The 24,829-nt window shown below is 44.3% G+C and overlaps 1 protein-coding gene across 1 annotated transcript in view; it reads left to right on the top strand.

The window, feature by feature from the left end:
• The first annotated feature begins 1,393 nt into the window (after positions 1–1,393).
• Positions 1,394–24,829, top strand: part of TALDO1 (transaldolase 1) — a 144,311-nt gene continuing 120,875 nt past the window's right edge. The window contains exons 1-2 of the mRNA XM_030201300.1: positions 1,394–1,592; positions 21,786–21,909. Of these exons, the coding sequence (XP_030057160.1) occupies positions 1,496–1,592; positions 21,786–21,909 (221 nt within the window). The 5' untranslated portion in view covers positions 1,394–1,495. The remainder of the gene's footprint in view (positions 1,593–21,785; positions 21,910–24,829) is intronic.

The raw sequence follows: 24,829 nt of genomic DNA on the forward strand, positions 1-24,829 counted from the left end.
AGGTGAGAATTATTATATAGGATATGGGAAGGTTTCAAATAAGTAAAAAGAAAAAAAAAATTGCCCTCCACCTTTTAAGGCACTGCCTATCCAACTGGAACAGCTTTAGACTTTTAATAGATGGACCACACATTTATTTTTACTTATTTATTAGGATTGATTTACTGCCCTTTTGAAATAATTCACTTAAGGTGGTGTACAGTAAAAATAAATCAAATATAAGCGATAGACAATTACAGCAATAACAAAATATTAAAGCAAGAGGGATTGGGATGGAAGGGAAGGGTAGGGGAGCGGGGGAATAAGGGGAGGGGATTAAAAGTTTGGAAGATATAAAGTTGTTCTATTAGTTGAATAAGGTATTGCATTTGGGGAAGTTAGGAGTCTTGTTGATTACCATACAAATTGTTAATTATTAATGTTAGAGCTGCCTGTGACTATAGGAAGAAAGGTAGCTGCATATGTATTAGCAGGGACTATCTGATATTATACAGTGTATGTGTTTTCTTGATTCCTATTAATATTAATAAAAGATTCGAACATAAAAATATTAAAATAATACTGACTGTCATCTTGTTGGGCAGACTGGATGGACCGTGCAGGTCTTTTTCTGCCGTTATCTACTTTGTTACTATGTAATACAAAGTATAGCACAGTATACTACTTACAATGTCAACACAATATGTAATGGAACATTTTAATTTGACAGTGTAGGGTATAAGCAAAGATGGAACATATAGGGGTCCTTTTACTAAGCTGTGGTAAAAAGTGGCCTGCGGTAGTGTAGGCACGTGTATTGGGTGCGCACTGGGCCAGTTTTTACCATGTCTGCAAAAAAGTTTTTTTTTTAAAATTGGGACGGGAAAAGGGCCTGCGGTAAAACTGAAAATAGGGTGTGCCCAAAACCAGCCTGAGCCCTTAAAGCCACACATTGATCTAGTGGTAAGGGCTCATGCGCTACATATGCAGTGACTGGTCAGTGCGTGCCAAGGGCTGATTACTGCTGGAAACAACGTGTATTGCAGGAAATAAATCATCTAGGCACTCTAGGTGTGCGCAAAATCTGAAATTACTAGGGGTGTGGTAGCCTGGCAGTAGTCTAATTTTGACTAATTTAAAGAAAGTTGCATATGAGGTTAGAGAGATGATAAAATGTTAGCTAGGGTAGAAATGGGTATTTATTTTTGTTACATTTGTACCCCGCGCTTTCCCACTCATGGCAGGCTCATAATCTTTTGCTATTGTTTTGGGTGAACTAAAGCTCTGCCTACTGGCTTCAGCCCGTATAACGGACTTCATACGAAAACACACACAACGTCTCCTATTTTCTTCAAGCTCCTTGATCTCGGTCGTAGTCGTTTCCTTATTTGCTTCGTCTGACTCCGCCCACCTGTGAACCCCCGCCCGCTTGCACGTCCGAGTGCCCTCTGGTTCTTGCGTTGCGCTCGCGCCCTGCTGTGTCTATATAAAGGTTCCCACGTCTCCCCCATTCAGTATGTCAGCGTCCCCCGAGAAGCGGATGAAGATGGAATCAGCGCTGGAGCAGCTGAAGCAGTATACCACAGTTGTGGCAGATACTGGCGATTTCAACGGTAAGATCGCAAGACGTGTAGTGGCGTGAGAGAGAGAGAGGCGCGTCCCTCCTTCCTGGCCTGTGGCGCGGATTAGTTGCTAGTTGCACGCTTCTCTACGGGCCTTATTCTTAGTTTCCGCTTCTTCGCTTTAATTCATGTTATACTTACTGTCTTTACCGCTATTAGCCCCCCCCCCCCCCCATCAGATACGTGATGTGTGTTTGTCTATGTGCTTTCAGAGTACCAGCCCTTGATGTAGTCTTGTTCAGTGTCTTTCCTTTGTAAAGCTTCGTTTTCACCTCTATAATGGTCAGGATGGTGAGGCAATGAGGGCTGCTTCTACTCTCGCATGGGATTTGAGCTGTTGCAAGAAGATTTGTGCTGTAACGAGTTTTGTTTCTACATTTGTCTAGTTACGGAGCAGGAGTGAACTACTTCATATATCCTTTCAGGGTTCTTTCAAGAGGTTGTGGCATGAGACAACTGTTGCGCATTTTTTTAAAGGTTATTCTAGTTTGAACCGTGGAAGGTGGTAGGACTCATAGCATGTAAAATGCCCCACCCTGTAAAGTATTTATCTGATCTCGATTTTCCAGTTTGCTTAGAGTGTTTATTCTAGTTGGTGTTTGTTTTTTTTTGTTTTCTTTAGCGTTTTGGTCACACTATAACTTCCACTTTGTTTCATTTTTATTTTTCACATTTTGAATGCCCTTTCACTACTTGTAGCCAGATAATTTTATTCATCCATCTCTGTAGTCCCTTAGGGCCAGACGCACTAAACTTAACGAGCAAGTAGTAAACCCTGGCATGCACTAAAGACTTTTTTTTTCTGAGGATGGGTAGCAGCTACCGAAAACTGAATGCAGATGAGCAAATTGTGTAGAAACCCTATTGTAATGAGATGCACTAACCTTTTCCGATTGCCTTAACGCTGCAAAATCTAATGAGAGGTCTGTATGGGATTGAAAAACTGCTACAAAAGTAAAAAAAAAAAATAGCGCCCCGCTTTAAAAAAGATGTCTATTTTGGCCGTCATCCTCCCCCCCCCCCCCCCCCCAAAGACGCCGCGCCGCTCAACAGTGCAGTTGAGGATGCCCATTAAAAAAAAAAAAAAAAACCTTTCCTGAGCCAATCACAGCACGTTTAGCTTCCAGGTCTCTCAGCTGAGTGAAGCACTGCCAAAAGAGATGTTTTTTATTATTTGGGGGGGGGAGGGGGGGGATTGACGGCCAAAATGGAAATTTATTTTGGATGGGTGTTGGCCGACATTCCCCCCGCAATAATAAAAATGTCTTTTTTGGCAGTGCTTCACTCAGCTGAGAGACCTGGAAGTCTCTGAGCCAATCACAGTGCGTTTAGTTCTGCTAAACGCACTGTGATTGGCTCAGGGACTTCCAGGTCTCTCAGCTGAGTGAAGCACTGCCAAAAAAGTCATTTTTATTATGGGGGGGGGGGGGGGGGGGGGTTTGGGATGATGGCCAAAATGGACGGTTTTTTTTGGATGGGCGTCCTCAACTGCACTGTCCTCTGGATTGAGCAGCGTGGCGTCTTCGGCCGGCACAGGGAGGCGTATTTGGCATGTGCAGAGCAGCCAGCATAACGCTTGACTGGCCGACTGTTTAACTATGGAATTGAGAATGCAAATGAGCTACAATGAGCAGCTCATTTGCATTCCCTTTCCTTAATGCATGCCTGTTCCTTACCGATTCGCTAAGGGAATCAGGAAGGGCTCTAACGATTGTTTAGTGCATCGATTGTTTTTAGTGCATCGGCTCCTCAGTCTCCTTTACAGTTCCCACCTAGTTATCAGCTTTTAATTTCCTACTTCTCTAAGTCTCTCACTTAAATACCCTATCTCATTCCTTTACTTTCACCAGCTTTCTAGTCCCTCCCCCCCCCCCCCCCCCCCCCCCCCCCCCGAACTTCAGCTGCTACTTCTCATCCACTCATCTGCCTGCTAGTCCTTCTGTCATTCCTTCCCCCTCCGGGCCTTTTTGTATACCTTTATTCACTAGGAGTAGCCTAGTGTTTTGATCTAGAGAAAGTTTCTCTATCCCTGCCCCGTCCCCGTGGGCTCTGTTCTCATCTGCAGAATCCTTGAGAACTCATGATTTTATATTTAAGCCTTATTAAAATATAAAAAAGAACATTATGCTGCACAACTGTTGTGTATAAATTACAAATAGAAAACAATAACAATGAAAAGCTATAAGATCCCACATCTGTGAAGGATAGTGAGTAGGTAAGAGGGCTTTTGGTACCCTTAAGGTTTGGTGCATTAGCCAGTGCCTTGTTGGGTTGTTACAGTAAGACCTGGCTACCTTTTCAATTCTTTGAGGGCTGTTCTGTTTTCAGCTGAAAAATGTGCACTATATTTGCAGGACTCTTATATGATTAAGAGCATTATAGTTGCCTAGCGAGACACAATGTTAAATACTGTAAAGTAATATAGGTATGTCATGAAGGGTGCCCTATGCTGAAACCAAGGTTTTGACACTTTTACATAATCTCTATATAATAATTTGTAACTCTGCTTCCCTGGATGGCTGGCTGGGTTCGTAACAGTATGCTGACGTCAGCTCGCCTCCAGTGTTCCCTTCCCTCTGTGTCCCGCCTGCACGTAAAGACGAAATGATAACAGAGGAGGGTAGGACACGGAGAGGGAAGGCTGGAGGTCCGCGAGCCCAGCCTGCCGCTGTCACCTGAGGTAAGATGAACGGCTTAAAGGCAGGGCAATAGGAAGGACAGGGTCACTGGCCATGGATGTGAGGGCAGGGGAAGCCAGAATTGCGGGACATGGAGGGCAGGGCAGAGGAGAATTGCGGGACACGGAAGGGAGGGTAAGGGAGAGAGGAGAAATTGTGTAGAGAGCCTTCCTAGGGCCCGTTTCATTTTTAATGAAATGGGCTTTGTTGCTTGTGTAGTATGACTGTAGATAAATTTTATTTTTTATTTTTCTTACATTTGAACCCTGCGCTTTCCCACTCATAGCAGGTTCAATACGGCTTACATATTATATACAGGTACTTATTTGTACCTGGGGCAATGGAGGGTTAAGTGACTTGCCCAGAGTCACAAGGAGCTGCCTGTGCCTGCAATGGGAATCGAACCCAGTTCCCCAGGACCAAAGTCCACCACTCTAACCACTAGGCTACTCCTCCATGAGACCTGTAAGGTATAAGTGGAGGAGTGGCCTAGTGGTTAGGGTGGTGGACTTTGGTCCTGGAGAACTGAGGAACTGAGTTTGATTCCCACCTCAGGCACAGGCAGCTCCTTGTGACTCTGGGCAAGTCACTTAACCCTCCATTGCCCCATGTAAGCTGCATTGAGCCTGCCATGAGTGGGAAAGTGCAGGGTACAAATGTAACAAAAATAAATGACATGCTACTTATACTTGAGTTTGTCTTCTGGCCATGGCTGTATTTGTGCAGCATAATCTGCTGGACAAGTCCCTGCCATTCTGGGAAGGTCCTGGTTTATCCTGCCCCCCCCCCCCCCCCAGTCTTGACCACCTGATCTCACAATTGGGTTGGTGGGGAAGAGAGTATCATCAGTCATGTTCAGGTCCAGCTTGCTAGTCTCTACCATTTTAATGCTACGTAGTTTGTGCCATGTCTGGTATTGTCTCATTCTGTGTTTGTGACAGACCAGGTCTTGTATTGTTTTCTACTAACTACTTGAATTTGTGGTTTTAATCTATAAAATAAGCCCTTGGTTTTGTTGCCAGTAACATAACACTTTGAGAGTGAATAGCTAGCCTTAACTGCAAAGGTAAAACTTGAAGTGATCATGGTGTAGCTCACTTAGCGAACTTAGCATATATTTCATATTCCTTCAGTCAAAGCATTGATTTTAAGCTGCCTCATACCAAGTTATTTGGAGTGACTGTGGTACAGCAGTGAGCTGGTGGTCAGATTGTTTTTTTTTTTTTTTAAACTTATATTTATTTTAGATTTTTCTCACACCTTTATAGACCACTTATTAACTAGCTGCCTTCTACGTTGGGAAGGTTATGGTTATCTTTACATCAGGTATCATAAGCTCCTTGGGACAGCAGCTTCTGCTATATAGCCTGTCTTTCAGTCTCAAATCAGGATGATTTGAAATAAGTGCAGGAGAGTCCCTTGGAGTAAATACATCTGACTGGCTTTCCTGAATACTTGCTGTGCTGAGGAAATATGGATATTTCTTGAAGGAAAGTCTAATGGACTGCTTCTACAAGCTCTGTTTAGCCACCTGGGCATCTTTTAAAAAGCTGGTGTTTGAAGTTTAACTGGAAAATCCAGTTAGTTGACCTTTGACAGTAACTGTTGCAGTCCTGAGCTCATTTAGTAACTTATTTAGGAAATTGCAATGCTAGAGTTGCTTCATAAGGTATTGCTTTGTAAACATGTGGTTTTCACCATGCCCCCTCCACCCCTCTTACTCAAGGTTGGTAAGATCTGAAGGATATTGCTATATTAATTGCCTTCTAGTTGCTGGTGGTCTGACTGCATTTCTTTCCTAGACACTGAAGGGACTATTTAGTCTCTGCATCCCACCCAGTATGAATGGAAATAAAGCATATTTTATTATTTTTTTTATTTTATTTTGCTCACACCTTTTTCAGTAGTAGCTGAAGGTGTTGCATTCAGGTACACTGGGTATTTCAGCATATGAAACCTGGCATTTTGTGTGGTCTGTCTCGTGTGGGAGACTGGGATTGATGCCTTTATATGGCTGCTGTTTGTAACTAATGGTCAGTGAGGGGCAAACACCAGGTTCCTGAGACATGAAAGGAACATAGTGCTTTCCTTTAATCTTCAAGGAGCATTAGGAAACGGCTGGATGATAGGTCTGAACAGGAAGACTGACTAGATGGGGAAAATCTGTACCTTTTTTTTTTTCCCTTCCTCTGTACAAACATTTTGCAATGTAGTGGTGAAGCTAGGAGTGGAGTGGCGGAGTGGCCTAGTGGTTAGGGTGGTGGACTTAGTTCCTGGGGAACTGAGGAACTGAGTTCGATTCCTGGCACAGGCAGCTCCTTGTGACTGTGGGCAAGTCACTTAACCCTCCATTGCCTGCCGCATTGAGCCTGCCATGAGTGGGAAAGCGCGGGGTACAAATGTAACAAAAAAACAAACAAACTGGTGGTATGATAGTGGGTGATGAGACTGGCAGCAGTGCGGCTTGTCAGAAGCAGTATTCTACGCCTACAGAGCTGGCTTTTTATTCCTTTTTTACCTCTAGAGCTATGAGGTCCCTGAAAAGGATTGAGCGAAGTCTGGGTAACTGGGTATACATCGGTAAAGAGCTGTTGTAGAAAACGTAAAAAGCCATCTTCACTAGAAGTGCAGTGTGGCCTGTGAATTGGGTTTGATTCCGTTGCAGCTCCATGAGACTCTAGGCAAGTCATTTAACACTCCATTGCCCTGGGTACAAAAATAAGTATTTGTATATTATGTAAGCCACTTTGATTGTAACCACAGAAAGGTAGTATATTGAGTTCATTTCCACCCCCACCCCCATTTTTCAGAACCTATTGCATTACTGTTGCCAAACAGTGACAGAACTTCTTGACTCATTTTTGGAAGTGCCACCCTTGTATCCTATTCCATTACTGTTCCTGTGAGTTTGAGGAACTAGATTAAATTCTTGATACAACTTTTGAAATACTACTACTACTATTACTACTATTTAACATTTCTAGAGCGCTACAAAGTGTACGCAGCGCTGTACAAACACAGAAGAAAGACAGTCCCTGCTCAAAGAGCTTACAATCTAATAGACAAAAAGTAAAGCATTTAAATTTAAAATATTTAAGCAGTCAAGCACAAGAGAACAGTCACAGAAGGACAGAAGATGTTGAAGGGTGGTCAGTGTGATTAGGTCTACTCATTCTATACCACCCAGGACTTTGTAGACCTCTATCATATCTCCCCTCATCCATCTTGGTGTTTTATCCATGGAAATGGCTTTAAAAATAAATTGCTTTTTTTAATCCAACTGAGGGGCTGATAAATCTACCATGGGCTGCAGCATATGGTTGTGTGGTGCACCTGCATGTCAAAAGGGTTTCTGTGCTGAAGTTTCATCACTACATAGTCCTGTGTTGTTGTTGGGTAGCTAACTGGCTGTCATTTTTTTTAACGTTTAAATGTTTAAGCTTATAATAGTCACAAACATAATATGCTCATTACAACTAAGCACAATTGGTCTCTCAAACATACAATGAAAGTATTGAAACGCTAAACCGTAACCTCTCAGAATTACCCAGCTACCCGCCTGAACAATTATCTGGCTGTCATAGTTTAATATGCTGTACACTATCTACTATGAGGGCATAACACAGACCTACCACCATGGGTCTGTATCAGGCTCCATCTCCCTCCCCTCTTCACACCTTTTGTCCCAGCAAAATAAGAGGTCTCCTCCCTTGCAATTTAAAGTTGCCCTGGTGCTTAGTGGCACTGCCTGATTGACCTGGTTTTAAAAAGGTTCCTAGTGGGGTCCCCCAGACCCTTTACCTTTATAAGGCAGGAGCAATGCTCACTCTTTTGGTGCAATCATATTCATAAAGCCAGTGCTTAGCCTTGCATGGTACTCTTGGAATGCACCAAGCAATTCCAAAGTTGGCTGTACCCAGAAGCAGGAATGAGTGGGCATTGCTTGTGTTTTGAGGTACAGGTCTGTGGAGTTCTGGGCATTGGGGTTAGGGGTCTTAACTAGACACCAGAGACTTTTTTTAATTTTTTTTTATTATTCAGGTAGGATGGGGGGGGGGGGGGGGGGGGGGAATGAGACATGAGAGCAATATTTTTTTTTTTTTTTGGGGGGGGGGGGGGGGGGTGCCACTAGACAAACTATGGAAAATCTTTCTTTAGTTGGAGTCAATGCAATGAGCAGTAATTTGTTTGTTGCTTGATTTTAGCATGTAGCCGTATTCTTGGTTCTCTAATTTCATGTTAGAGCCACATTCTGAGACCATTCTACTGTGAGGGGTTCTGCATTGGCACCTGAGTGGTAGGTGCTAGTTTTGTCTTCAACTCAGAAGGAGTTATCTAAGGGACTTTCATTTGTCCTATCAAGCATGTATGATGCATTTAGTACCCGGCAGGGGTTATATAGATTCTTCAGAGATCTTAAATTGCGCCTTTTCTTTGGGGATTCTCAGGTGAGCAAGACTATTTCCCCAGTATGGGCAAAAAATCAGTGGATACCCCCTGGACCTGCAGATTCTTCCATCATGGCATTTCAAAAATTAGTTTGATCTGAGTAGGTTAAACGGACAAGTTGCTAGTATGTTTAATCTGGGTCTATTAACCATAGATGGTGTATTTGGGAACTAACAAATAACCATGTTGTTCAGAGGGCAGATAAGGGGAGAATCCATCGTGATTATGGACCGGGAAAAGTATATTGCTGAGGGCTTGAGACAGCTACAATAGATTATGATCCTACAGTTCAGTTGCAACAAAAAATTAGGGAATGTGTAGATACTGCGGTGATAAATGGAATTTTCTCAAGTAGAGAACAGTGCTTTCTATGCTGCCCTAGGGTTCCCTATATTTACTTTATCCCGAAGGTGCATAAATCGCTGATGGATCCCCCTGGATGCCCAATAGTGTCCTATGTTAGGGATTCCATTCAGTTTATTCAGATGTTGGACTTTGTGGCGCTTGATGGGCAGGACAGTGTTTATTTGGTGGTGCTCGATGTGGTAACCTTGTATATCAATGTTCCGCAGAATGCAGTAATAGTTTAGCTTGTGAGTATTTTGCTGAAGTTCAGGTACCAGTCTCCAAGATAACAGTATTGTGGGAATTATTGTCTTTGGTCATCTGCCACAACTATTTTGAGGTTTAGCAGAATTTTTATATACAAAAGGGTGGAGTGGCCATGGGGGCCACTGTCACGCCCTTGGCGTGTCTTTATTTGATGCAATTTGAAAATAATCATGTATATACCTCACCATATTGTGGCAATATTTTTGCTTTGGGAGAGGTATATAGTTGAGGCCCTCATGTTTTGGAGGGGATCAATGAGCGACTTCCAGGCATTTATTGGGCATTTAAATACAGTGGATGCGCACATCAAGTTTACAACCTGGATTGATGAGAAGGAGATAGTTTTCAGATTTTAAATATCCAAAAACTATTGAATGGTAGGTTTGAAACCATAATCTTTAGGAAAGGGACCGACAGGAACACTTTGCTCCATTATTCGAGTTTTTATGATGATTCTTTGGAGAGGTGTTCCTGTCAGTCAATTCCTTAGATTATGGCGGTTATGCTCTTCTACTGCAGAATTTAAAATACAATCGTGGTATATGATGGAAAGATTCTTACGAAGGGGTTACCCCATGGGGGTGCTTAAAGCATATAAAAGGGCATTATTCGCGCATAGACCTTCCCTGTACTTTCCTAAATAGGAGCTTGTTAAATAATTCTCTAGCGTGTGTGCTCCCTTTTTCCTATCAAGTGCCAAAGATAGGGCGTATTATTCACAAGTACTGGCATATTCTTGCTGTGCACCCAGTGTTCATTGAGCACCCTAAGGTTGTGTGTAGACGCAAAGCTAACCTGGGAGAAATCCTTAAGAGACTGATAAATTTTCTCTAGGCTTGCACTCCCCTTGTGGGAGGTGTTTATTGTAAACACTCTGACCTGAATTTTCTCTAGGCTTGCACTCCCCTTGTGGGAGGTGTGTTTATTGTAAACACTCTTTGACCACCAGTTGTTTGTCCATTCCGGGTACCACCAAGAAGTTTTATTTAAAAAGCAAGACCACGTGTAGTAGTGGTCAAGGGGTGTACTGTATTATGTGCCCCTGCTCTCTGTATTACATTGGCCACACGAAACGCCAATTAAAGCAGAGATTGGCTGAGCACATAAGTAATCTTAGACATCAGAAAAAAGAGGCTCCTTTAGTCTCGCATGTCTTCTCTTGAAGTATGGTGGCCCCGAATGGACTCCACTTGGAGGTAGAGTGGGGTTAGGGTGGATCAACTTTGAGTTCAGTTATTTAACCCAGGAAGTAGAATGTGCGGGCATGAAACTTGAGGAGTGGAGATCCGGGACTGACTTGACGGTAGTCCTGCTGGTAAGCATCCGTGAATAGTACTAAGAATATGTATGATAAGAGAGGATATCATTGGATGAGTGGTTATGATGTGCTTTGGCATTTATAGATTACATGGGAAGTAGTTCCTCCTGAAGTACCACAAAATGCGGTCACGCATCCAGGAACAGTGCAACGTTTGGGGCGATGTTTACTTTTAATGGACTGAGTGAAGCTCTCCTGCCTGCCAGAATATTGCTGTAAAGGGAGTATATTGCGCAATGCCATTGTGGATTAAAAGATTGTATACAACTGTCCTGTGGGATGTGCTTTTTTTTTTTTTTTTCTGCCACATGAAATTGTGGAACTGGGTTATATTAGAGATTCAGATCTGCACGGTATTAGGATCATATGGTGCAGATTGAGGAGGAATTTTTTCTCTTATTTTTGGACAGATGTCTGGTAATATCAGGAAGACCAGATATTTCAGATCTTAGGAGGATCCATATGACATGTGTGGACAATATGGCTTAAAATATTATGAGATGATGATTTACAATGTATGTGAGCGATTTGGCCCATAAAGGTGTGTAAGCAGGATTGAGCTTTGCCCAGACAAAAGGGAATGTGTATGTTGGGCTATGTTCTATTATAATAGAAATTTGACATTTACATTATTTGTATGGAGTAAATTATTAAAAAAAAAAAAGTGATTAAATTTTAACTGCCAGACCCTCGACCATTCTTCTAACTTTTGGAAATCCCTTATCATTGTATCTACTCCCTCCAGGGTATCCACTCTATTGGCTATTTTTGTGTCATCCACACAAAGGCAAAGCTTTCCTTCCAACCCTTCAGCAATATCTCTCACAAATATATTAAACAGAATAGGCCCCAGCACCAACCCCTGAGGAACTCCACTGCTCACCTTCCTTTTCCTCTGAGCGTATTCCATTTACCACCACTCTCTTCCACCTGTTGGTCAGCCAGTTTCCTATCCAGTTCAACCCTTTCAGCTTATAAGTCTTCTGTGGGGGACCGTATCAAAGGCTTTGCTGAAATCCAAGTAGATTACATCTAGCGCACGTCCTTCATCCAGCCAAAGAAGTCAATGAGGTTAGTTTGGCAGGATTTTCCTTTGGTAAAGCCATGTTGCCTTGGGTCCTGTAACCTGTTTTCTTCTAGAAAGGTAACTATCCTTTCTTTCAGCAGCGACTCCATTATTTTTACCACTAATGTGAGACTTACTGGTCTTTAGTTTCCCACTGCTTCCCTGTCTCCACTTTGTGAAGAGGGACCACATCCGCTGGTCTCCAATCTCGCTGTACCTATCCCGTCTAAAGATCTGTAAAATCTTTTTAAGAGGTCCCACAAGGACCTTGCTGAGCTCCCTCATAACCTGGGATGTGTATCTTATCCGACCCCATAGCTTTGTCCACTTCAGATTCTCAAGTTCATAAACCTCCTTCCGTAAGCAGCACAGTATCTACTCCATTCCCAGATGTTCCCTCATCACTCATCAGCCGATTACGGTCCTTCTCCAGGATTTTCCTCCATGAACACTGAAGACAAATAACTGTTTAGCACGTTCGCTTTATCCTCCTAGCCATTTGCATTATCTTTCAGTCTCACAATTCCATTACTATGTTTTCTCCTTTCTCCAGTATATCTGAAAAAGGTCTTGTCACCTCTTTACATCTTTAGCCATATTTTCCTCTTCACTTCTTTGCGTTTAATCCAATAATCTTTTCCATGTTCCTCTTCTTATTGCATTCTTTTATATTTCTTGAACAACGCTACTTGTTTGGAGAACCATATAGGCATACAGGCATCCTGTTTCTCTTTGTTTACTTTCCTCGTATAAAGATTAGTCACCACATTTATATCAGCCTTTAGCGTGGACCACTGTTTTTCCACATCTCCTACGCTTTCTCATTCCAACAGCTCCTTCAGGTATTCCCCTCCCCTCCCCCCCCCCCCCCCCCCCATTTTATCAAAATCAGTAAGTCTGAAATCCAGTACTTTGAGTTTTGTGCATCTGCACTTTGCCTTTGTCCTTGTATCAAACCATATCGTGTGATGATCACTTACATAGGTGGGCACCCACCCGGTTATTGGAAACGCTTCTCCATTTGTGAGCACTAGATCCAGCATAGACCCTTCCCTTGTGGGTTCAGTCACCATTTGTCTGAGCAAGCCACTTTGACAATTTTTTTTGGTATATTAAAAGCAGGAAGCCGGCAAAAGAATCGGTTGGGCCGCTGGATGACCGAGGGGTAAAAGGGGCGATCAAGGAAGACAAAGACGTGGCGGAGAGATTGAATGAATTCCTTGCTTCGGTCTTCACCGAGGAAGATTTGGGTGGGATACCGGTGTCGGAAATGATATTTCAAGCGGACAAGTCGGAGAAACTTACTGACTTCACGGTAAGCCTGGAGGACGTAATGGGGCAGTTCAGCAAACTGAAGAGTAGCAAATCTCCTAGACCGGATGGTATTCATCCTAGAGTACTGATAGAACTGAAAAATGAGCTTGCGGAGCTACTGCTAGTGATATGCAATTTATCCTTAAAATCGAGCGTGTTACTGGAAGATTGGAGGGTGGCCAATGTAACGCTCATTTTTAAAAAAGGTTCCAGGGGAGATCCGGGAAATTATAGACCGGTGAGTCTGACGTTGGTGCCGGGGAAAATGGTAGAGGCTATTATTATTAAAAACAAAATTACAGAGCACATCCGAGGACATAGATTACTGAGACCAAGTCAGCATGGCTTTTGTGTGGGGAAATCTTGCCTTACCAACTTACTTCAATTCTTTGAAGGAGTAAACAAACATGTGGACAAAGGGGAGCTGGTTGATATTGTGTATTTGGATTTTCAAAAGGCGTTTGACAAGGTACCTCATGAAAGGCTACAGAGGAAATTGGAGGGTCATGGGATAGGAGGAAAAGTCCTATTGTGGATTAAAAACTGGTTGAAGGATAGGAAACAGAGTGGGGTTAAATAGACAGTATTCACAATGGAGAAGGGTAGTTAGTGGGGTTCCTCAGGGGTCTGTGCTAGGACCGCTGCTTTTTAATATATTTATAAATGATTTAGAGAGAGGAGTAACTAGCGAGGTAATTAAATTTGCTGATGACACAGTTATTCAAAGTCGTTAACTCGCGACAGGATTGTGAAAAATTACAGAAGGACCTTACGAGACTGGGTGGCTAAATGGCAGATGACGTTTAATGTGAGCAAGTGCAAGGTGATGCATGTGGGGGAAAAAAGAACCCGAATTATAGCTACGTCATGCAAGGTTCCACATTAGGAGTTACGGACCAAGAAAGGGATCTGAGTGTAGTCGTCGATAATACGCTGAAACCTCAGTGTGCTGCTGCGGCTAGGAAAGCGAATAGAATGTTGGGCATTATTAGGAAAGGTATGGAAAACAGGTTTGAGGATGTTATAATGCCGTTATATCGCTCCATGGTGCGACAGCACCTTGAGTATTGTGTTCAATTCTGGTCGCTGCATCTCAAAGATATAATGGGATTGGAAAAGGTGCAGCGAAGTGCGACTAAAATGATAGCGGGGATGGGACGACTTCCGTATGAAGAAAGACTAAGGAGGCTAGGGCTTTTCAGCTTGGAGAAGAGACGGCTGAGGGGAGACATGATAGAGGTATATAAAATGAGTGGAGTGGAACAGGTGGATGTGAAGCGTCTGTTCGCGCTTTCCAAAAATATTAGGACTAGGGGGCATGCGATGAAACTACAGTGTAGTAAATTTAAAACAAATCTGAGAAAACGTTTCTTCACCCAATGCATAATTAAACTCTGGAATTCGTTGCTAGAGAACGTGGTGAAGAGGAGAGTGGTGACATCACGCTGAGCAATGGCGGTGTGAGAGAATAGCTCCGCATGCCAGCCTAGAAGCTTCATCATATATAACCGCTGGAAACGAATATAACGAGAAGAAAATTAAAATAATTGTAGCGGAAGACTTACTGCGGGCAGAGATGTCTGGAAGAGAAGTGGCGGGGTCCCGCATGTCTTTAAAAGACTTTACATATGTACTGCATCAGAGCGTGGACAAGATGGCACCTGTCGAAGAGCGGGGAAAAACTGCTAGCATCGGGGGTACTGCTTCACCCGGTGAGAGTACGGAGGAAAGAGAACTGTCTGCTAAAGACTTTTGGGCTCTGCTGGATGTGATCCGCTCCAATATTAAAGGAGTCCGTGAGGATTTTGCTACTTTAGCAGCGGACCTCCGCGGAGAGATTACAGAGCTGGGTCGACGGGTGGAAGATCTTGATGAACACGTGGAGGGCCAGCAGGAGGCTCTGGACACGGTAGAACATACATTGAAAGAACATCAAGCGGTATGTAGATCGTTGGAGAAGATTGAAGATTTAGAAAATCGGGGAAGGAGATCTAACATCCGCATTCGAGGGGTTCTAGAACAGGCAGAATATTTGGACTGTGAAAAGGTCACACAGCAAATCGTGAGCATGCTGCTGTCTGAGGACGGACAAGAAGTGGCCCCTGAATCAATTAAAGTGGATCGGGCTCATAAAGTAATGGCGAGGATGAGCTAATACACCAAGAGACATTATTGCCTGCTTCTCAGATTATAAGGTAAAAGAAGCGATACTCCACAAAGCGCGCAAAAAGGAAGCTCTGCAATGGGATACATTCCCTATTGAACTATATCGAGATCTGGCCCTGGCCACACTAAAACGACGAGCAGAGATGAAGAATTTCACCAGATACCTGCGGGACAAAGGAATTGTATACAGGTGGCAGCACCCATTTGCTCTGGCCTACAACCAAGAAGGAAAATGGAACCGGATTTTAAACATGGAGGCAGCACGTGCCACATGGCCGGAGGTGGAGGCTCCCGTGGGGGGTGCGGAAGAACACAGCAGTCTGGATTTGACATCTCGGCCGGCCCGACAGCGCTGGACAAGAGTGGCGAGAGGCAAAGGGCGCCTTACCAGACAGCAATCAGACAAGAAGTTGACACCCTCGCAGAACAACATGACTTGAATATTGGGACTGGTGTAGTGGTAATATATAAGAATTGGATGTTGCTTTTGAGAGGGTGGGTAAGGGTGCGAAGGGAATATGGTTATATATGGGGAAGTTGTGTGCAATGCTTGGCATGTGGTTGGTCACCGTTCTCTATTTTCAGAGGTGGGATAAAGTTGACTCATCGGTTAGATAGGGGGGGATGTGGGGGGAATGGGGAAAAGGGGTATCTCAGAGGGGGTTTCTTTTTACATATATGCTGGAGGCAGAGTCTCAGGAAGCTGAATAGGGAGGTTGATTGTAAACCCCCATGATAGAACTAACCTGTTTATCCCTCAATGCAAGGGGCCTTAATACCCCCATAAAATGTAGGAGGCTATTTAGGGAGGCAAAGAGGGTGGGAGCAGACATATACCTCACGTACTCCACTTCCACGTACTCTCTCCCTTCTAACAATCTACCCATAGATAAAAACTGTTTACCCCATCGCCCTCCTGCTATTATTCCATCACCGTAGCAATTCCCCAACGTCTTACCCTATAGTTTCTACGCACCAAAGGTGATTGATCTGACTCTATCTTCTTAACTTTTCACAATGTAACCCATAATCGCAATGTAACAAACTGTATTTCCATTATTTACAATGTATTGTAAGCCACACTGAGCCCGCAAAAAGGTGGGAAAATGTGGGATACAAATGCAATTAAATAAATTAAATAAATATTGTTTGTACAAGAGACACATCTGCTGCCCAGACATGAACATTTATTATATAATCAGGGATATCCTCACCAATATTTAGCTTCGAATCGACAGCAGGAGTGGGGATCCTTTTTAGGCAAGGCCGTAGCTGGGTAATACAGGAGGTAAAAAGGGATACTGGGGGTAGATTTGTGATAGTGGTATTGTCCCTTGGGGGGCAGTCTTATACACTGGTTAACATATATGCTCCAAATCAATCCCAGGGAGATTTCTATGCTGCCCTTGGCAATCATCTCGGGCGATGTGTACAGGGGGAGATATTGGTAGGTGGAGATTTCAATCTGACAATAGAGCCCGCGATGGATAATTCGACCGGAGTGGCTGGATATGCTCAGCCAGAGCGGGATAAACTACTCCAATTTCTGAATCACTGGGGGTTGGTGGACATTTGGCGGGTAATGCATATGGGCGAGAGAGACTATACGTGCTATTCTGCTCCACATGATACATATTCGAGAATAGATATGTGGATGGGAAGTGCAGGCATAGTTACCCAGGCAGAATCTACAGAGATTTACACCCGGTCCTGGTCCGATTATGCTCCGATAGTAATAGCCCTGAGGCGATTTCCAAGGAGTACAAGATCTAGAAGTTGGCAATTCCCTGATGGGTTATTGGATGACCCACAAAATGTACAAAGAATTGAAAAAGAAATTGGGGAGTTTTTACAGTTTAATGATACACCGGGAATAACACCAGAGATACTATGGGAAAGCTTAAAGGTGGTGATTAGAGGGAAAGTAATAGCATTGCAAGCATATTTAGGGAAAGACCATAGGGAGAAAAACAGCTTATAGACATACAGTACAACACCTAGAAACATTAAACAAGGTCAGGCTACGGCCAGACAGCAAGAGGAATTACATAGGTCCAGAGTTCAACTACTGGATTTGGAACTTAGTTATTAAGGAACAAATGCAGCGGACACAACAGGAATACTATTGAGTTTAATAATAAAGCGAGTAAATTATTAGCCTATAAATTACAACAGCTTAGGGGATGTAATGACATCGGTAGAGTGAGAATGGAAGATGGGCAGAGCTGGGATCAAGTAGAAGAGATTCAGAGAATATTTGTTGAGTATTATCAGAGGCTCTATCAACCGGAGGGGCAGGTGGCAGAGGAAGCTATACAGAATTTTTTGGACACGGTAGACATTCCTAGCCTGAGAGGGGCAGAGCAAGAATTGCTATCAGCACCCATAACACTAGAGGAAGTGACCTTAGCAATCAAAGGTTTACCCAGGGGAAAAGCCCCGGGTGCAGATGGGTATAGTAATAGTTAAAGCATTTATAGAATCTATCTTAGCACCCATCTTGCTTAAAGTGTTCAACGATATTCAGCTTGACTCTGTGCTCCCACGGTCGTGGCGTTTAGCCACTGTGGTATTACTCCTTAAGCCGCATAAAGACCCACAAAGTTGCGGCTCATATCGGCCCATATCTCTATTGGGAACAGACTAAAAAATGCTAACTACAATCTTGGCTGACCGGTTGCAAAGGGTGTTGCCTCGCTTGGTCCATGAGGACCAAGAGGGATTTATAGCAAATAGGCAAACTTTTGATAACACGAGACGAGCACAATATATACTGGACAAAATCAAACAGGTGGGACAACTGGTGATCTTTCTCTCACTGGATGCTGAGAAGGCATTCAATAGAGTGCTGTGGCCCTATTTGTTTGCATTGTTGAAGAAAGTGGGCATTAGTGGGCAATACTTATGTTGGGTCATGGCGCTCTATCGTCACCCTATGTCTCAGCTATGAATTAATGGTACATACACTGATTCATTTGAATTGTTTAGAGGTACTAGGCAGGGGTGTGCCTTATCCCCACTATTGTTCGCATTAGCTATGGAGCCACTGGCAATCTTGGTTAGACAAGATCCAGAGGTGCAGGGCATTCGCATAGGGCGGCAAGAAACTAAAATTATGCTTTATGCTGATGATGTCCTGCTTACACTTTCACAACCTGAACCCTCACTGAGAGCAGTGATGACGATACTTCAGGGGTATGGACAAGTCGCAGGTCTCAAGATTAACACTCAAAAATCAGAACTCATGCTAATACAGTGCCCTGCAGGGTTACAAGAGGAAATATAGTCTCACTTCCCTTTTCAATGGTCTCCTAAATATATTAGATATTTGGGGGTTAATTTAACACCAGATACAGGGGATTTATACCAGGAGAATTTTGGCCTGGATTGGCTGCTGTCGTGTACAGGATGCTGGGCTCGATGGACCCTTGGTCTTTTCCCAGTGTGGCATTACTTATGTAGGCATCCATAATCTCCCTACTTTCTGATTCTGCAGACGGGATGTTCCAATCCAAGTCAGACAAATTGAAATCTCCCAACAGTAGCACCTCCCCTTTCGTACCAATCTTTTGAACATCTATCAGATCCTTGTCTAACTTCTCCGTTTGTGCAGGAGGTCTGTAGATAACCCCCGTGTGAATACAGGTTCCGTCCTCTTTCCAGGACGATCCGTAAAGCTGCTTCCTTTTCCCAGGTTCCCCGCATTTCAACCGCTCTGATGTTCTCTCACATAGTGCCAGTCCTCCACCTCTTCGGCCCTCTATCCTTCCTAAAAAGATTATAACCCAGTATGGTCACATCTCATTAATAGGAATCGTTGAACCACGTCTTCGTAATAGCAACAATATCCAAGTTTTCTTCAAACATCAGGGCTCGCAAGTCTTGAACCTTATAGACTGAGCATTTGTGCTCATTGCTTTCCATGTGCTTAATGTGGTTTTCTATATTTACGTGATCTTTCCCTCTGCCATTGTTTATTCTGGAGGTGACTTTCTGAAATCCCTTGTTTTGCTTTTGTCACACCCACCCTCTAGTTTAAATGTCTAGACATACTGTCTGAATTTCTCCCCAAGGATCCTTTCCCATCACTGAAAGATGTAGCCCTTCATTATAGTACAGACTGTTATTTTTCCACATATTACCCCATGCTCCTGTGTATCTAAAACCTTCTTTACACAAAAACTCAAGCCACTTATTGAATTCCACTGTTTAGCAAAGTCTTTCCTCTCCCTTCCCCATGTAGGAATTACTTCAGAAAAAGCCACAGTCCGAACCAAAAATTTGTCCCTCCTGTTCTGTAAACTTGCTATTATTTGCCAGGTCATTTTTCCCCCCAGGTGAATTATAACATCAGCATTTGAAGCCTTGTTCTCTTCAGATCACTTTTTCAGTATTTGGTCTGTACATCTTGTAGCTGAAGATCCTGGAAGACACTTCACTAGGACCCTGAACTGTGTTCCTAATTTAATGCCTCTGATAATGGACTCTGTGATCAGTAAGAATTTTCTGCTTTTCATCAATCTGTCATTATTTGGGGGATGTTTCTTGGGTTTTTCTACTTTCACTTCCTCTGGTTCCACAACAGTATTTCTTTTTTTCAGCATCATAATGATGCAACGCTACAAAAGAATTTGACAGGGGCAAACCTTGTCACATCTGTGGTCGTAACCCCTCTCAGGCTTACCTTATTTCTGGCGGTCAGCGTCTAAGCTGGCTTTTCTGTTCTTCCTGAGTTAGCTTTGTCTCTGTCTCTGTGTGCTGGCTGCTTCCAGCACGGCACTGATTTCTCCATTGTGCTGCACCTGTGTATGTTGAGCCACTCTGTGCTTCAGTATGCTTTCTGCCTGCTTCTTGGTTTGTGCTCCTCTCGCCCTCTAGTGGCCAGAACTGGTGGCTGCCATAGACTGTCTTGCTGTCCCTACCCGTTTCAGGCTTCAGCCCAGCCCAGTCCGGTCCGGATCTTCCAGCTGCCAGACTTGTCTGTGTCTGAATAGCACCCGTAGTTGCCTGGAGATTGCTGCAGCTGAGCCTCAGGTGCTGATGGGCTTTATTAATCACCTAGAAACTTCTGTGTTTGCCTTTGCATCATCTAAGGTCCCTGGTATGTGGGTGTGCTCTGTGCACTTCTGCCTAGTCCAGTTTTATGCTGAGTTCTTGCCTGATTCTTGTTTGTGTGTAGTTAGCTTTGGTTTTATTTAGTTCCTAGTCTTGTTTCTGGTCTGCATTTCCTTGTCTTGTGTCTGTGTTCTTTATTAGTGGCTGCTTGGCAGCTTTTAGTCCTGACTCCCTCCTGTCTGTGTTTGTCTTAGTGGCTGCCTGGCAGCTTGTAGTCTTGACTCTGTTGTGTGTTTCCTGCTGGTATCCAGTTCCTGCCCAGTCCTGTAAGTCCTGCCGGCCACCTGCACCCAGGGGGTAAACTCCTGGGGAAGGGTGGTCAAGTGCAGGTGAAGCCGTGTTCTTGTCCAGTGTGTTCCTGCTTTGCTTATTCCTGTCTGCAGTCCCTGCTTTGTGTGTGTGTTAGCCCAGTGCTGGTTGGGGTGGTTTTGCCTGCCACTCCTTGGCAGCGGCCCAAGGGCTCACAAACCTAGTTGCTGCTTTGAGACCGGACAGCTTGTGAGTGTTCTGTCACGGATCTTAGTCTACCAGAGCCTATTGTGACCCATCTATTTCTCCGTTTCATTCTCTGAGGCAGTGGTGGTGGTGGTAAATTGGCTGGGAAATGAGTAATCCTGGGTGCTTCTTCAATTGTATCTAATTCCTTCTTGAGTTTCTGTTTCAAAGCTGATATTTGGATCTTATTGGTGGCCTTCAGTAGATAGTGATCTTTTTATAAGGAAGTAAATTGGGCAAGGATATATTGATGTAATTCCAGCCACCTAGGAATGTCCTGCTCCTTGAGATTCTGAAAGCTGTATGGTGACATATGTTGACCCCCACTCTTAAGTCTTGTCTAATACTGTACATGGAGTTTTGTTTCCATAAAAATTTTGTTTTAGACTAACTTTATAGAGATTGCAAGGAAATGGGAAAGGAGTCGTGCTGAAGATTAAATTTAGTTTGGGGGTCAGAACTAGCTTAATAGCTTCTATTTTTCCCCACAAAGTGTAAGGTAAAGGGGAGACAGTATCATCCATATTTATCTTGGGGTTTTATCAATGATGTTGGCTTGAGTAAAGGCTGATATTTCAAACTAAAACTACTGATCTTAACATCTTCTAATTTGGTAAGTTGAAAGAGCAAAAACTAGCTTATGAAAATTCCTCAGAATATAAAATTACACCTACAGTGGAAAGCACCCCCCCCCCCACCCAGTAGAAAGCTTGTCAAGTATGAGAAGGAATTAAAGCAGCGAGGACTAACTTGGAGCAGAATCTGAAGTTTGTTTGGAGCAGTCAATGGATTTCTTCTTCAAGGAGCCAAAACCTTGTCTGCCATTATCACCATTACGCACAGTTGAACAAGGAAGCTGCTCCTTGCATCATTCTAGTAAACATTGTTAGCCTGTTTCCAAGAACTGTACTGTAAAATTGTCAGCTGGGCACTGTACCAAAGCAGGCTTATTTTTGGATATTTTTTTTCAGCTATTGATGAATACAAGCCCCAGGATGCCACCACAAATCCATCCCTAATACTGGCTGCAGCCCAGATGCCAGACTACCAGCATTTGGTGGAAGAAGCTATTGAGTATGGAAAAAAGCTTGGAGGGTAAGAGCTCCTTTTTTTAATTTATTTTTTTAAGCAGTTTGGGGGGGGGGGGGGGTTACCAAGATGTTAAAGCAGTCTCATGATGTTTGTAGGATACTGAAGTAATATGCAGCTTAAAGTAAACTAATTTAGTGCATGGCTGTGACAGAACTACATTTCTCGGGGGCTGGTAGCATGGCCTAGGGCTGGGATCTGAATTCTGGCACAGGTAGGTCATTTATTCCTGTTGCGTTCTCGAGGACCTTGGCATTTTGTCAGGCTTCTTCCCCGGGAGCACTGGGTTCGTGAGTCCTTGGGCCACTACCGTGGAGCGGCAGTGGCAGGCAAGGTCACCTTCAATGTAGAGACGAGGCAAGACTGGACTGGAACCCCGGACTGGAGTTCTGCACTGGAGTGGAGCCCGCTGGACTGGAACCAACGGGACCGGAATCTGCTGGACAGGAACACACTGGACCTAGGCTTCACCTACGCTTAGCCACCGTTCCCCGAGGGTTGAGCCCTCAGGTTCGGGCGGCCGGCAGGGCTTACAGGAAAATCGGAACTGGAACTAGCAGGCAGGAACAACAGGAGTCAGGATACAGAAGTGCACCTAGGCAAAAGCAAGGCAGACAGGCAGGAAATATCCGGGCTCCGGCAATAGCAAGGCAGACAGGAAGGGAATGTCCGGGCTCCGGCAATAGGACTGACTGCAGGCAGAGAATATTCGGGTCCAGGCAGTAGGAAGGTCAGACAGCGGGCAGAGTAGTCAGATTCAGGCAATGGTCAGGTCAAGGAGCAAGCAGAGAATATCTGGGTACAGGCAGTGGTCAGGTTAAGGAGCAAGACTATGGCTGGAGCTCCAGTAACAAGGAGTACTGGCAACAGACAGAACTAGGGCTGAAGCAAAAGAAAACACGGGAAAACCAGAAAGCTAAACACAAGAAGACTAGAAGCTGTACACAAGCTAACAGGAAAGCTGTGCCCAAGCTAACCAGTCATACGCTAGAAACTCACACTAGGCAAACACAGGAGAACTAGTAAAGCTGTACACAGGCTAACAAGCAAAGCTGTGCCCAAGCTAACTAGTCATACGCTAGGAACTCACACTGAGCAAACACAGGAGAACTAGTAAAGCTGTTGTCGCGGTTGTGCCCAGGTCCCTGGCTCGCAGTCACCTCGGTCCTCGGGGTTTATACCTGGGGAATACTGCGAAGTGATGGTTTACCATTTCCCATGTTCCAGAGGATATGCTGGTCCGGATATTCCAGCTCTCCAGATTGTTTTGGGAGTTTTTTTTGAACCAAGCATCACCCATACCTGGTGAACTCCCTTGTGACCTGCCTTTATTAACCACCTGGTAAGATTCCTAGTTGCCTTGCAACAGTGTTCTTCAGAGGCGTTCCTTTGATGTGAGTTGTTGCAGTGCTTTTGTATTTTTCGTTTTGGTGACTTTTACTCTGCTTGTTTATTGGACTATTCTTCTGCCTACAGCCTGCCCTGACCCGGTTGTTTCTGGATTGTTCATTTGCCTGCTGTTTTCCTGGAACCCAGCGTGTTTCTAGTGACCTGTTATTTGTCAGCCTGCTGCTGTGTCCTGCAGTCCTGCCGGCCACCTGAAGCCAGAAGCTCAACTTCTGGTGAAAAGCAGCCAGGTGCAGGTGAAGCCTTGCTCTGGTCCACTGTGTTCCAGGTCCGGTCTGCCTTGTCTTGTGTTGGGGTGATTCTCCTGCCACTGCCGCTCCTCGGCAGTGGCCCAAGGGCTCACAAACCTAGGTTCCTGCTGTGTATACATGACAGCTGTACACAGGCTAACAAGCAGAGCTGTGCCCAAGCTAACTAGTAACAAGCTAGAACTCACACTGAACTGGACAATGTAGCAGTGCACAGAGCACTCTAACATACCAGGGACCTTAGACAATGCAAAGGCTGCAGTCTCTAAGTGCTTAATAAAGCCCTTCAACACCAGAGGCGCAGCTGCAGCAATCTCTAACTACGGAGGCTGTTCAGGCACAAACCACAGAGCAGGCAGAAAGCACAGTGAAACACGAGAGGCTTCCCACACCCAGGTGTCGTGTAGTGAAGCAATTAGTCATGCTGGAAGCAGCCAGCACAGAGAGAGAGCTAACCCAGGCAATACCCACAGGTGCAGTATAGTGAAGCAATTAGTGTCATGCTGCTGGATGCAGCCAGCACAGAGAGCCAGAGCTTGCTCAAAGGACAGACAGAAGAAACAGGAGCCAGCTAGGAAGCCGACCCCCAGGAACAAGGTAAGTATGAGGGTGGTCACAGCCACAGACGTGACAATTCCTCCTGTGCTTGCTTATTCCAAACTGTTTTAAACTGTGGGGTCTCCTATTAACAGGTTCACTTCTTGCTGCAGGAGAGGGGAAGAGTGAGCAGAGTTGTAGCTAGAGAATATGATTACTATTACTGTGGATATACTGCACAGTAAGGACAACACCCTAACTAGAATCACTGCAGATGAAGGAACAAAACTTTCCCGCCCCATGGAACAGGAAAAGACATTACCTTCTTCCGTTCCTGTCCTCCTCCCTGCAGGAGTTGCTTGCATTTTCTGGCAGTGACTCATGGGCTGGCTCCATGTTCTTCCTCCTGCTGTGTACCACCCTCTCTACTGCCTCTTCCTGTTTAGTGTCAAAACAGGAAGCTGTAGAAGGCAGTGGAGTTGACTTGTGGGTTGTGCCCTGTGCAGAAAATTAGTGGAGGAACAGCTGTTTTTTTTCCTGCAGCTCCCAGCACTATACTTGTAGGGATGCAGGAGCCAGACGAGCAACGAGATCCATGCTGTAAGTGCTCTGATCACTAGCCGCCAGGTTTCTGGCACATAAGGAATGCTATCACTTCACGATCCCTTCCCAAATGTTTTAATGGAACAATTGGTGAAAAAGGATGGTGTCAGCATTTGTCTAGGGTGGTCCCG

Source organism: Microcaecilia unicolor, chromosome 4 (assembly GCF_901765095.1).
Source record: "Microcaecilia unicolor chromosome 4, aMicUni1.1, whole genome shotgun sequence".
NCBI lineage: Eukaryota > Metazoa > Chordata > Amphibia > Gymnophiona > Siphonopidae > Microcaecilia > Microcaecilia unicolor.